The 15,677-nt window shown below is 41.9% G+C and overlaps 1 protein-coding gene across 1 annotated transcript; it reads right to left on the bottom strand.

The window, feature by feature from the left end:
• Positions 1–12,769: 12,769 nt before the first annotated feature.
• On the bottom strand, positions 12,770–15,448 carry prrt2 (proline-rich transmembrane protein 2; the record flags this gene model as incomplete). Its single annotated transcript, XM_083635840.1, has 4 exons — positions 12,770–12,840; positions 14,511–14,640; positions 14,857–15,161; positions 15,388–15,448. Coding segments are annotated over 4 exons (513 nt in total), but the record flags the coding sequence as incomplete, so codon positions are not given.
• Between the last annotated feature and the right edge of the window lie 229 nt (positions 15,449–15,677).

Here is a 15,677-nt window from a genome sequence, read left to right as displayed (position 1 = left end):
TTTCTAAATTAAAAGATACTGCAATTTGGACCTTGATTTATCTTACATTGTTTCATGTAGGCTAATGGTAACAGAATCCATGGCCATTTTTCCATGTCTTTGCATACCATCAAGGTCCAATTTGTAAGATTCTTCCACAACAATAACAACACAAAGCCACAAAATTTTGTTACAACTGCTGCTCAAAGATAGTTTAAAATTTCATCAGACTGCATCCATCTTTAAGTCAGCGTGCCAGACCATAGAGATAAACACTGTGTAACACTGTTTATCTATGGGATATAGATGGTATAGAGATAAGCACTGTGCCTATCTCTATGGGATTTAGATTGCATAGAGATGAACGGATGGTTATGATGTAACCCAGGTTTCCTGAGGGAGACTTCTCCCCCTCATGGATTCCATTCATGATGAGATTACCTGATCCAGTGCAGCTGTCATGGATTACCACTTTAAGACACTTAATTAGCACCACCTGGGTGTGATTGTGAGCGCCTGCTGCTGATTGGCCAGCCTCGGCCATATATACCTACTCTCAGCCACGGCGCCCTTGCTTTTTCTGATTCCAGCTACAAGCAGACAGTCAAGCTACAAGCATACAGTGTGTGGAGTGGAAGCAAACAAGACAAACAAAGCGAATAGCATTAGTGTTCAGTGAGTCCACTTGATAAGAAGAGAGTTAGTCACTGTGTTTATCTAGTAGAAAGTTTAACAAGCTTTAATGATACAACAAATTAATTTTGGCATATGACTCCATGATATGATGACGCTCTCCTGAGATGATGAGAGGGCGTCTGAAGAATAGATAAGAAATCTATTTCCTATCTATATAGATAGGAAATCCCCCATAGGGAATTATTCAGGATGGTGGTGGTCAGGGGAGGAGGTGGGGCGAGAATAACTGCTTCAGCGATGATGATCAGCAACTGAGAATGGCACATACACAGCACATAGCAAACAGAGTAAAACATGGACCCTGATATACTATGCTGATTAGGTGATTGGGATCAGCTGGAAAGGAATAGCTTGGGCTGATTGGTTATTGCCACATGCCTGGTAAACTGTGAATGGATGAGGAGACAGCATCAGTGAAAGGGGGCGAGCCTAACAATGAATGGGTTATACAACCTCAAAGAAAGGGGGCGTGCACTGTGATAATGACCTGAACTGGGCTAGCTGCTAAGTAGTCTTCATTATTGAAAATAGTCCAAGACATTATTTGTTGCATGTTCTCTCTCTCCCACAGCTCTGTGCCTTTCTCTCACTATACATCTGTCAATAAAGCATGAAATGCCAGAAAAAAGTCTAAAATAAAAAAAGCATAAAGGAAAATCACTTATCTGCATGTTAAGAAAAACTGGGGTCTGTTAAGAAAAACTTCAACAATCGATCAATATCATCAGCTATAGTCTATTTCACCTGTATCTTCTGATTGATATTAAATGGATTAAAATGGCACTATACTATGATCGATATATCTGTCCATGCGTAGAGCCGCCGCACATCTCACTAAATCATAATTGTAACAGGAACCAAATCAATATCTATATCAACAAATTACATGAAACGTTGCTGCCCCTTGCTGCTGCGCATACAGGAAAACAATTTCAATCGGCTCTCAATATCTGACCAGATATGACGGTTGGGTGATAAAAAGTTAATATTGCTGTTTTGTGTCAAACAAACTAAGTTGTGTATACCAGTGGTTCCACCGGGCCGTGGACCGGTACCGGGCGCAATACTTTTTTTCCCATGATGGCGAAGGCTAGGCGAAGGCATGACCCGCCCCTCTCTGCCTCTGATTGGCTGACTATACTCGGCTGCTCCCACCTTCTTTCCAGGCGAGCCAGAGGTATCTCAAACGTGAGCAGCAGGTGCAAAACAATCATTACATCAACAAGCATGAGATACTTCATTATATGGAACGTTACAATTGCAGACCCTATATCTGAGTTATTTAGGCCTACTTAGCCTATTGCACAGACGTGTAATTTTTTCTTGTCATTCCAAATTTTATCACATTGTTGCTCTGATTAAGTAGAAGTAGGCTACAGTTATTTGTGTAAAGAAAAGACTGGTAAAGCAGAAGTACTGATTCAACTTAATTAGCCCACAAATAAAAGGAAAAAAAGTACAGGCTCTGAAATGTACTCAAGTATAAAAGTAAAAGGTTTTCTGTGCAAGGCAAATAGAAACTCACGTCATATTAATATTATTCAACTTAAAAGGTCCCTTCAAAACATATTTTAAAATGCATAAAGACTTTACTTTAATCTTATAGTCTTAATCACTATGACCCACTAGCTCAGACAGTTGGATTGCTGTCCAGCACTTTGAAGCTTGTGGGTTTGAACCTCAGTGACTTTTGAGGTTGTGGGTTCGATCCTCAGTCAGTTTTGAATGTCGACAGCCAGAGGAAAGAGTCATTTAAAGCCCTGAGAAAACCTCATTCAATCAGTCTGACTGGGTGGCACAGAGAGTAGGCTTGCTGCCTGGCGACGTTGAGACGTTAGCCGTTTTTGCGGTCGTGGGTTCGAGCCTCAGTCAGTTTTGAATGGTGACAGGCAGAGGGAAGAGACAAGAGCAGAAGAGCTGTGAGTGTGAAGGGCAGCTGGTGGTGTGAAGGAATAATACACACAGAGACACCGGGGACAGAGGTTGTGGGTTCGATTCCTGCTCCGCTGCCACTACCTGGAGCTAAGGGGGGGGCTGTACTCCCCCCCTGACGTCTGCAGAGACATGAGCTGAGGGTTATGAGACAGAAAACCACAGAGAGCTGGAATTTTACTGACATCGGAAGTACAGTTTGTGGGTTACACCTGCTGCCGCTAGGCGTAAAAATAACGTTTTGAAAAACTGCTCTAGACTCAGTATATGACATGTCTGGATCTCTTTGCAGTCTGTCCACAGTGTCCATTCCTGTGGATCTGTAGGAGGCGCTGTGTCGCTCTGTGTATCTGCCTGTAGGACGCGCTACGCTGGTGATGTTAAAGACAGGGCAGTGCTGTATGTCTCCTCCATCGGGAATCAAACCAACAGTCTGCCTGTCAGACAAAGATAGTGACGCAGCGGCTCAGCCGAGTGAGCTATGAGCTGTTGGGGGTTAAGCTTCTGATTTCTACACACTGTATTCACACTGACAATAACACAGAGCATAAAGAGTGAGACAGGTGAGATTTGTACCAGTGAGTTTAGCTAGAGTCAAGGACTGACTAGTCTCCTTCATCAGCTTATTTCTATCAGTGTTCAAACTACTGGTGATGATAAAGAAGGATCACTGCTGCAGCTTATAATGCGAGTACTTTTTAAGAAACTGCCTGAGGCTGGGATTGAACCAACAACCTTTGCATATTACACAACATTGACATGTTTATCTGAGTGAGCTATAATCCACTTTCTCTTAAGCTCTTATCATATTTAGTCAACCTCATCGTGATTTTATTTAGTCAAGTTTTCATCAACTAAGTGTTTAAGTATTTTCATCTCATCTTAGTCAAAGAAAACCGTAACTATTCAGTAGAATTTCCAAACTTATTGTAAAGATATATTAATCTGTTATTCTGGAATTGTTTTAAGGTTTGAATGTGCAATAGACACAGATGTTTAACTTCTTCTCTTGTGATTGGATCTCTTCCCAATTCGTCCCTCCCTAACACTAGTTTTCACCAGTGAAAATAGGTAGTCACTAACATTTTTCCTCATAGTTTTTGTCTACGAAATCAACACTGCTATGGATGCATGTCTCCACCTAGTGGTGCACTCCTCTTCCAAACTCACACACACTTTTCCACAACTACACCATGTATCTGAAACAATGTTTACTTACTGTCAATCTCATCAAAGTTTCTGAAGACCATCTCTCCACGTGATCCCACTCCATAAAGCTGCATTTCCCAATGAAGGGCTGGGAAAAACACCACATACATGATACGTATTTCAATTCAAATACATGTCACTCTTGTGTTAGAATGAGTAAATGGGCATTGACACTGTTTTTATATAACCCTTGATCAATTCTCATTAATCTTTTATCTTTTCTTTTTTATTTGTCTGTAGGCTACATAGGCTACGTGCACTGCCAAGAGTAGCGGCAGCATTAATAACCAGAGACCAGACTATATCAAAAACATAAACACACAGTGGCGTCTTTCATGCATGCTAGCAAGCGAAACTGCTGTCTGTCTGACCACAGACTGTAGAAAGAGACGCAGGATAGCCAAGCAAATGTGATTGGATTTCGCCATCATCTGAAAAAAAAATTGCGTATTGGGCCGCAACGCATTTGGTACCAGGCCGCTACCTGGTCCCAATTTTTTTCTTTCCCCCCCCTTTTTTTTACAATTTTCTTTTTTTACAAACTACAAACATAAATAAACATCAACTTGAAACTATGTTTCAACTACCACACAGCCTATAATATTATAGCCTATGTTTATTTATTTATTTTTAATTAAAATTGACAACCGGTCCGTGACTTTTTTGGGGCCGGTGAGGGCCCCCTATACTCGACCCAGTCGCCAGCACAGCATGCACGACTCCACACACGGTTGTTGCTACCAGTGTTGCCAGATGGGCTGGTTTTCCGGCCAATTGGCCTCGATTGGATTGAGTAAAAATATTGATTGTTTAAAAATATAAAATTTTTGTTTACTGTGTACTGTATGTAGCCTATGTAGCATAATTGATAGGCTACTGTGGAGGGGAGGATTCGCTTGTTTTGGCCAGGTTTCCTCCTCAAATATTTTGGGCTAGTTTTTGAACAGCTTTTGACCTGGAAACCATCAGCTGTATCTGGCAACAAGGACAAGGACATGCTCCAGCTGGCTAATGCTGTGGCTAGCTCATTACAAGGAGGACGCTGCAGCTTATTTGTGCACTTTTACAAGATCGCTGTGAAACTATCATAAAACCATGGTCCGTATTCTCTAAGTGGACGGGGGGAGCGGGGTGCGCTGGTGTGGGAGGATGTATCGATAAAAATAAATGTGATATGGAAACAGCTTTAGCGAATCTGTAACCAAACTCGATTAAAAAACATGCAGTTTTAACAGGATGCATTCCAACGGAATCTGTAACCAAACTCGATTAAAAAACATGCAGTTTTAACAGGATGCATTCCAACGCATTCAGGTGATAACGTGGGGTGGCATTGTGCCAAAAAAGTGAGTGCTTGCCTTTGCCCTTTGCTACATTGCCCAAAAGCCGCCAGTCAAAATAGTGGTCGCACCGTCGCATTAACATTACACTGTGGATGATTTTACAAGTGGAATTCAAGTCATATCTGACTAGTTTTCAATGTATTTCTCCCCACAAAAGTTAGGCTATAGCCCTGCAGTATGTCTCGATATAGGCTGATGCAACTCTTAATGTTAATATTCCTCTAATCTGGTGACAAAGTGGATTTTTTTTTTTTTGGCGGCGACCGTATGGTACAATTTCAAATCGGCCAGCCTCTTTGGCTGGCGGACGCAAAAGTTAATTTCCAACACGGACAGGAATGCCCCACCACAGCTAAAGCTAGGGATTGGCAAGGACCTCATGGGTATACATGGGTGACGATACCATGCACAGGCCCTATGCCAGGTTTCGACTTGGCCTTGTTTTCCATCTCGACGGTCGGTCCGCGGCACAAAAAAGGTTGGGAACCTGGATGAACTGGGTGGGGTAGGGCAGATAGTTTTTTTTGTTTTTCTTTACATGTGCAGAGGGCAGAGAGAAAAGGGCAGTTTATTTAAAAAATATATATATCATAATAAGAGCATGCGGCTCAATTTGAAACTAACCGCCCCATGCCCATGTAAGGGCGTGCGGCTCAATTTGAGAGAGAGAGAGGTACAGGAGATTATAAAACAGGTGGTTGTGTGTGTGTGTGTGTGTGTGTGTGTGTGTGTGTGTGTGTGTGTGTGTGTGTGTGTGTGTGTGTGTGTGTGTGTGTGTGTGTGTGTGTGTGTGTGTGAGAGAGAGAGAGAGCATCTGAGACACAAAAATGTGAGAAAATAATTTCCTAGCTAAACAAAATAATAGCCTATAGCCTAATGAAAGTTTGTTTGTAAATCCATCTGATACCACATGGTGAATGTTATGTTCTGAACATGGGGCATATCATAATGGTATGTCATTTTGTAGCTGAAAAATATCTGGTTCTGCAGTTGCGAAGATCAGCTCCCATATGGACCTGACCCTCCCCCCGGATCATAACACCACCATACAGATTAGCCCAATCTGACCTGGGGAGGTGGTTTCCAGGACTTTCCAGGCAGTAAACCACCTGGACATTCCTGATAACCACCTGGACCTTCCATGACCTTCCATGACCTTCCCCAGATCATAACACACCGCCATACAAATTTTCAGCCCATTCAGACCTGGGGGAGGTGGTTTCAAATACTTTCAAGGTGGGGCAATTATTGATAAATGATGATAAATTCTGCCTAGTGTTCATTATAGGATCCATAGTGAGCGCTTTACTGCCCCCTAGCGAGTGTTTTGATGAAGAGTTAGAGCAGGGGGGTCAAACTCAATTTCACCCTGGGCCACATCAGCATTATGGTTGCCCTCAAAGGGCCAGTTGTAAATATAACAAAATATAAATGTATCTAGCCTACGTGTTAGAAGATTTCATAATTGCCTCTGATTCGGTTATTATAATTTTTTAGTCATAACTTAATACTTAATAACTAGCTCTGAAAGCAGAATTATAGGGAAAACAATGGCAAACAGGCAACTAGTAGCTTACAACTACTGTATTATTCCATTTAACAATAGCTATTTTAAGCCTATTGCAAATAATTGTATTGCGCAAATTGTATTCTTTGCTAGCTCTCGCGGGCCAGATAAAATGAGGTGCCGGGCCGGATCTGGACCCGGGCCTTGAGTTTGACACATGTGAGTTAGAGGATGGGTAGGCTACACTTTGACTTGTGTGTCTTTCGGATCTGCTCACAGCAGGGGCGTAGCGTAGCAAGGAATTATGAGTAATTTTCCTTTCGTCACCGGAGTACCATTATTACATCTATAAACAAAGATCTATATGTAGGGGGCATGGTGGCGCAGTGGTAGTGCTCTTGCTTCGCACACTCAAAGTCACTGCACAGCAAGAAAGTCCTGGGTTCGATTCCTGCCTGGGACGCTGTTGACACTGCCTGGTGCCCAGGTGGGTGAGAAAGGGCCTTTCTGTGTGGAGTTTGCATGTTCTCCACATGCTCCCCTGGGTTTTCCTCCACATATAACCCCCCAATTAAAAACATGCAGAAGATTATCGTCTGACCAGTGGCGGTTGGAAGAAGTTGGTCCCCGCTTCACCTCCAGCTGCCCACTGCTCCTGGCCTGACCATGGAGGAGTACGAACCAGGATGGGTCAAATGTGGAAGACTAATTTCACGGCACCAGTCACACTAATAAAGATGGGATTTGTCCGTTTGTATTGTATCTACGTACTCAAACACACCTCCACATTCATTTGTTGATCAAATAGCCTATCGGATAAAAAATTATTGATTTGGGGCGCTAATCAGCTGCCAAATTACCACAGTATCACCCAGAGTTCAAACGCCATCTCGAGAGGACAGGTTTGTTTTTGTCTGCACAGGACAAACCGAGGATAGATTCATATTTATTTTGTGACATGACATGAACTGGACAAAGGGGGCGGGGCATCCTCAATCACTGTTGACCAGCTTTATGCAAGTAATCGTGGGCCAAATGTGAACCTGAAGCTCACATCACATTTCAACGAAGTCCCATTCATGTCTTGGTATTAATGTACTACCAGATAACAAGATTGATGAGAAGACAGATTGTGTGTGTGTGTGTGTGTGTGTGTGTGTGTGTGTGTGTGTGTGTGTGTGTGTGTGTGTGTGTGTGAGGGCACACACATGACACCACTGGGGAAGACTGTGAAAGACAGACATGACAGTAAGGCCACTAATTTGTGTTTGTCATTTTATCTTATGTATTATCACTCACAGTCATCCTAATCCTAAATGCCTCCTCCTCACACAGCCCCTTTTTGTGTTTATAAGTATTGTTTTTAACAGTGACAATATTGATATAGCTCTGTGGCATCTGTTCAGAATGATCCAAACCAACAAAAAAACGGTACTGTAGGTGCTCATATGTTGATTCTTAGTTAAATTAACACTAATGACTGCTGTGACAAAGCAATAATCACTGCTGCACGTGTCTTTCATTTGAAGCAAACATGGCACTGTATCTGGGTAAGAATGTTTCAACACTGACAAGTGATACGAATTATGAATCTGTAGACAGCAGATAAGTGGAAATTATGTTTAAACATTTTTATGCCAAAATGGTTTCGATGATATCCTCCACACTGCTTCACAGCAAAAATTATCATTTTCAATTGAACCCGGAGATTGTAAAAACAAACACCATGTGTTTGGTGTTTCAAATCCACACCATCAGAGTTAATTTAGCACTTTTGGATAATTTGATACAGTCATATCAGCTGTGTGAGTGGACACACAACTCTCCAATCAGCACTTGTCAGATAAAAATAGGCCTAAGTGTCACAGAAAAATCATTAATTCTGGTAGTTAAGTGAACAATGTTGGAGTGGTCGATTAGTAACTCCGCTTATACCAGCCAACTGATGCTGAATGCCAAGTGGAGTCTGCAGGCTACAGTGAAGTGCATCTGGAGTGGATCACTAATAGAATCTATGCACAGACTCAAACTGGATATCAGATGTGGGAACCCACAGCAAATCATTACTTTTCAATTTCCATGTCTCAAGAACAGCCACCTCAACTGCTGCTGCCTCTTCCCATAGAGACATCGATTTGCAATCATCTGCCACTGCAACAACAAACATTAAATAAACTCTCTTCGTGCTCTATGTGTTATTCTTTTTTTTTTTTTTTACAAACTAAGCCGCTGTGTTTATGTGACCCAGCCAGGTCATCTGTGAGTGACCAACTTATTGCATCTGGATGAGTCTGCCTGCTATACTTGCACTTTGAACCTACTGTGCTCAATTAAATTGGCTGTGAGGAAAAAAATCTATTCTCTTGATGCCAAAGTATTCACATGAGTCAAAAGAAATTATGCTGTTCTCAGATGTGAGTACTGATGTACTTCTGCTAATTTGTCTTTTTCTTTAATTATTACATGAAGTCCATTTCAAACTAATTATGGCTGCATTGATATTGATCCATACATAAACATAATACTTATTTTTGCTATATAGTATCCCTGGAAAGTAGAAGGATATGTTCCTGTCATACACTACCAGTAAAAAAAGGTTTGGACACATGTATTTTTCTTAATTTTTTTTTACTATTCTCCATCTCCACATTTAAGAATAATAGTAAAGACATCAAAACTATGAAATAACACAAATGTAATTAAGCAGCGAACAAAAAAGTGTTAAACAAATCAATGTCACTATTTATATTTGTCTAAGAAACAAATATCAAGTATTTAAGCATAAGCCTTTCGATCAAAATGGATTTAAGAAAATGATACCCATAGTGCATTCAATCAGGTGTCTAATGTTTTTGAATGGTAGTGTATGACATAAAATTCCTCATTTAAGCACATTCTTTCTGTTGTATGTAATTTCCATCTAACATTTTTGAGAATCAGTGTTGGGGAAAAATACCTTAAAACTGTAGTTTACCAAACTACTAGCTACATCACAACGAAAGGTAGTTAAACTACATCTTGATTACTCTCAAAAAAATGTAGCTTCTCAAACTAAAACGACTTCCAAAAAGTAGTGCCACTACATCCAAACTACATTATGGGAAATTATCACGATCGGAGTCTGGAATCTCATATTCTTACATGGAGGTCCAACTGGGCTGACACTGAGCAAAGTGTAGGTGTGTTTGATTTAGGGAATAGGGCAGGCCAATCCTTAAGCAGCACGAGTATGTCTTTTAAGGAGAGGATAGGGAGCAATTGTTGAGGTGGAATCAGGGAAATGTACATTTATCTGGAAATTCATATTATTCCATCACAAAGCACAGGTGATTTTAATCAAATAGCAGGAGATGGTCATTAAATAACAACCGTGGCCAATGAGCTGTGCCATATTGTATGGCAAAAAACATGAGAATACTATAATTACTTTGTACGGTAATTTACCTAGCTAAAGTACATGACCTAAAGTAGTTAACTACTGAAAAAGCTTTTGAGATTTGAATGTATACTACTCCCCAACACTGTTGAGAATCTTTTTATTAGTCTTTCATATTGTGCTGTGTCCAAGCAAATACACTGCTGTTGTGACGGTGTCCTAATGCTAAAACATTGATTGCTATTGATCTGGATATAGACTTTGAATCGTTCATTTCTGTCAAGATGCAAGAATTCACTTCAAAAGCAATAAGCGGAGAATTTAATTTCTCTGTAGTCATCTGAGGACTTAGCGCTCATTACAACTCATTAGATTAGAAGACACTTTCTTGGCTCAGAGCTTCTCTCTCCCCTCAGGCAGCGTTCTGCTCCGTCTCACTCCGCTGCCTTACAACAGCAGACACATTTCATCCCTAGTGGAGCTTACGCACACTTACAGTAGGCTATGACATGAAGAAATATATGAATGTTGTACATTTTCCACTCTCCTAGTAAAATGAAATACATAACCTCTCCTCAGTGGTTAAGCTCTCTGCATATCTCTCACTTTTGACCCTGGTTCGCTCTCACAAACACAATCCCGTCAATCTCTTCTGTTATCTCTCCTCCAACCTGTGCCTCTCCAAATCATCAGTCAATCAGACAAATGTCATGCAATGTGTCTTTATTACGAATGTGCATCAGAAGCATATAATATTCCTAGTGCCAGGTTATCCTTGTGATTTCGATTTGAGGTCTATCATCATACATGAATAAAAATCCACAACATGCCAATAACCACAAAGATTATAATAGTCCATTGGTAATACAATGGCTGTCAGGAGGCTAACAGTTTATCTGCCTACATTAGAATAACTACTTAATGCTATTTTCAACTAGAGAATCCACAATATTTAGGTTTATATCTGCAGAATACACCAACTGTTGAGTACAATGAAATTTAAATGTCTAAATACTGACAGGGGGAAATATCCTATTAATTAATATTGCAAAAATGAGACATTGAAGTCATGGCATACCTAAACAAGTTTCAAAAATCAGCACAAAGGAGTAGTTAGATTTAGATTTTTCATTCTTGACTAAACCCCCATTGTTTCATATCACAGTGAGAATTAGATTAAAATCAGAAATCAGGTTAGACAGGGGAAATAAGATACCAGATTACAAAATCAGTCAGCTAGCCACAGTACTGCCATCACTAACTATTCACACCTTTGAAATCTCACTCCCACAAACCATTTCTGAGCCCAGTGGTTTGCAAATAAATTGTCAATAAACATCATCCCACTTCATAACATGGGTATTGTCAGATTTGGACAAGAGCCAGATGCAGTTGGATCTCTTTATATGGTGTCATTTTTGTTTCACTAATAACTTTTTAAAGTTGTAATTAATTAATTGGGACGACAAAATAGCCCTTCATCTGTCTGGTTTGAAACACAAGCTACCCGGTAATGCACGTCCTTGTGCCTGTGTGCCAACCTGAGCGACAGCCTGGCAATAAATTTGTTTGCAACCACAGTGCAGAGACTATTTCATTTGTTAATCAAATAGTGATGCCCATATAGGCATACAACAATGCCACCACCTGTCATTAGTACTTCAAGAGCATCACATTATGAAATTACTGGTTCAAAATGATTTTCCCAAAATAATCTCTTACAAACATTATTATAAAAAGGTAGCTTATAGAAGTAGTTTTTTTCCGCCATGAATAGCAACATAGCTTTACTGAAAATGCAGTCTGAATGTTTTAAATATCTAGCTATTGTGGTTTTTGTGCACGTTTACCCCTCTTCCCGGCTCACAGTATCTCAATAACAGTGGTCAGTGGTGTAGAGGAGAGGTCAAGTCGCAGGAGAGGATGCACACTTGGATGTTCCTTTCCACAAACGGTTTTGTGACTTTGTTGCAAGCAAAGCACATGACATTACAAGTAAGAAACGTTCCCTGTTTTCTTTTGGCACATATTTCCCCTTTGCTGTGATGGCCTTTCATAATCCCTCATTTTCACACCCATAGCCAGTCCTTGGTGAGCCTTTTTGCCACCCCTGCACTCAATCTGAAACACTAAATGTATGGCAGGAGTCATGACAGTCACAGGCAGGAGGCAGTCTAAAACAGGAACATGTTGTGAAAGGCATTTCTTCTCTGTGAAGGAGACGGAAGGAATTCTCCTCTGCGATTCCAATGCAACACAAATCCCCGAGCCGAGATTTCCGATGCGTCCCGCCGTCGCTGCGGTGAAGGACAGACCTGGCAGACATTTTGTTTGGGGCTTGCGCGTGACACTGAAGCTGTGAGGCAATCCTTCACGTTTCTACCACAAGGATCTCGCACGTTCTGTAACAATCTCCCATTTGATCTCCTCCAGATTTTCTAGTCCACCTCGTCCGAGTCGGCACTGCTGTCATGACGGTGTTCTTGAAGAGTCTGCGTCTTTCTCACGGATTGTTCAGAGTGTGTTGACCAGAATACGAAAAGACCAATTAGTTTGACTGTCGGACGGACAAAAGCCCTTGCTCAGAGCAGCAGCATCTTGCATATTTTATTTTCTTCCATTAGGATTGATATAGATTACAGAAAGATAAGTAAGCACTGTATATCGGGTGTATATTTGTCACACATCCAGGTAATAACTAGGTGGTAAAGAGACGTTGGTGCAGGTGCAGGTGCGGGCCGGGCAGTCGGTCGCCTTATCCGGTTTCATCTGGGATGAAACTCAGGTTTTCACATTGACTAAAAAAAGAAGAAAGAGGAAGCATATTAGTTCATCAGCGTTATATCCTGCAACTTAATATGGACGTATACATTTACACAGACCACAGAGGACAGTTATGTAAGGAGAGAGAGAGTTGTCGAGCCCCAGAGCCCTGTAGTTCTGTGTACAATTTCTCTTCCCGTTTGAGTACCGGTAAGTTCATTAGGACATGTCTTTGCTTAATAAGACCAGCAGACTGCAACTTTGTCCATCCAAAAATAGGCAAAGTACAGTAAAATATCTGCTTGATCTGCGGTGAAAAAAGAGAGGGGAAAGGGGAGGGCATTTAAATGACTGATCCTGTCATGCACGTTTGGAAGAGACAAAAAACTAGTTCCTTTGCTTACACAAGTCACTGAAATAATCACTGATCTGTATCAGAATCCCTTTATTCGCCAAGTACAATAAATGTACATATATTTGCCTTGGTGACATTAGTGTAGGAACATAAGTCACAGACTGACATGTATACAAATACATACTGACATTATGGTACAGGGACAACACGACCTCACATGTAGTGCAAGCGGACAGTGAAGGAATAAAATAGAGCTTAGAGCAGGGCTGTCAAACTCACTTTATTCCACGGGCCACATGCGACCCAATTTGGTCTCAAGTGGGCCAGTCAAAGAAAATCAATACTAACCTATAAATGACAACACCTCCAAATGTACTGGTTTCCTTTAGTATAAAGAATTACATGTACATTTTAAGAACACATTTTCACATAGGGTTATCTCAGCTACCATCAAACAAATCATCCAATCTACTTAGTCTGTAACTGTGCATTACAACTGCCGGCAACTGTGGTCAAGGGTACTGAAAATAGTTTACCATTTAGTGATGAATACAGGAAACACGAATAGGATACTTACTATTTAACTTGCTCCTGAAACCTGGTACCTTGTTGTGAGGGCTAAGGCCTTCACAAGTGCATCAAATTGGATTGAAGGACTTCTCAGTGCAATTTTCGCACTTTGCAAAGTCATCCTGTGGGCCGGATTGGACCCTTCGGCAGGCCGGTTCTGGCCCCCGGGCCGTATGTTTGACACCCCTGCCGTAGACTATACATATCACTCTCCATATAATACACACACAAAGTGCTTAGTTACTGCATCCAGGCAGCAGGGCATGCAGTTGGTTACAGCTGTAGCTTAAGAGTCCAGTAGTGGTGCGTGAAATTATTATTTTGAGTTAGATGGAAATGCGTTCAATCTTTATGGATAATCAATAAGAGTTTCTGAGGCTAAAGTGCTGTAGTGTGCAGCAGTATGTGTGTAGTGTGCAGGCATTAGAACTAGGTGCTAGACTGTGAAAATAAATCAGCACAAAATAAATTGGACGACTAGACAGTGACAGTATGATTACAGTCTACAGGAGATTGTGTAAACGGTGCTAGCGGTGGAGTAACCAATAACAATAATGTGGTTGCGGTCAGTTCCCATTGTGGGGTTTGGGGGAATACCACAAATTGTCGGGGGGCAAGTCCCAGGAGGAGACTGGATCAGTAATAGCAGGCGGGTGTTTGCTACAAATCCAGTCAACTTGATATTCACAAGCAAAAAGAGGAGTTCAAGGAAACCGAACAACTAAGCATGTGGGGTAAAGATGTACGGTAAGGGTTAAAGTTCAGAGGTGGGACACTCACTGGCCAGGTTAACAATGCAGGCGATGATAATGACCGTCCCTCCTACTAGTGACACCACTGAGAGCAGCTTGGCCACACGACCCAGACGCACGGCGCCGTCCAGGTTCCCCTGCTCCAGGCTGTTCTTGGACTAGAACATCAAACCATGTGTTAGCTTGTGTTTGACGCACATCTATACAGGGTAACTCTGAACAAACTCAGCACAAGTACAACACATGGCAACATCATCATTGGACAAATGAAAAAATGAAGGAGAAAAAACAAAAACAAAAAAACAAACAGTTTAACCTTCTGCTCCAAATCAAGGTTAAGAAATGACAATCTGAAGGAACATTCTTGTGCCTACCATGATGGAGTAGACGAATCCCACAATGTTTATTGGCCAGACTGGGCAGAAGCAGGCCAGCACAGCCAGGAAGAGGTAGTCTTTAGCCTTGGTCCGGTCCAAGGGTGGATTGGTGGCGATGCTGGAATGGCGAGAGAGCGAGGGCCTGGGGGAGAAGGCGGTGTAGCCGATGGAACTCGCCCTGCTCCCCTTGCGGGTCTTGCTGTGATGCGGGTGATGGGAGTAGGAGATTGAGTGTTGTCTTCTGGGAGGAGAGGAGATGACGGAAGAGTCGCTCTCTGCAGATGTTTGGTGAATCCCATTACCTATGCATGAGGAAGGGAGGGGAATGGAAAGGATGAGTAAATGTTTGAAATACTGCAAGACAAATTAGATGTGTGTGGCGTCTCCAGAGCTCATGGTGGGCACACTGCACTGGCATTGAAAGTTAAAAAGAAATTAAATAAGTTAAATAAGAGCTTGACTTGCCCTGAGTGAGCCCGCCTGCCCCCCAACCCATTGATGCAAATGAGGTAAGACCCGGTCTCTTACTGTTTTCCAGTTTCTCATTGATCACAATGACTAGCTCCCCTTTGGATTTGCTGTGGGGGAGTCTTGAACCGGCCTGGGTGGTGCTGTGGATGAGCTGGTCTGATGAGACAGGGGCTTGCTCCGACAGAGAGGCTTCCTGGTCCAGCAGCGACGGTTGTCCCTCCCCAGGCCAGATGACGGGTGCTGGCATGGTGCTCAGAGCCATCCCCACGGCAAAATGAGTTCTCCGCCTGAGGTCTGGTGCCGCTTGCTCACCTGGGGGCCGGACAATGGTTTAACCAGCATGCAAC

Source organism: Poromitra crassiceps (genome assembly GCF_964638095.1).
Source record: "Poromitra crassiceps genome assembly, chromosome: 4".
Classification (NCBI taxonomy): domain Eukaryota; kingdom Metazoa; phylum Chordata; class Actinopteri; order Beryciformes; family Melamphaidae; genus Poromitra; species Poromitra crassiceps.
Note: the sequence above shows the minus strand (reverse complement) of the source record. Positions and strands in the feature narration are given on the sequence as shown.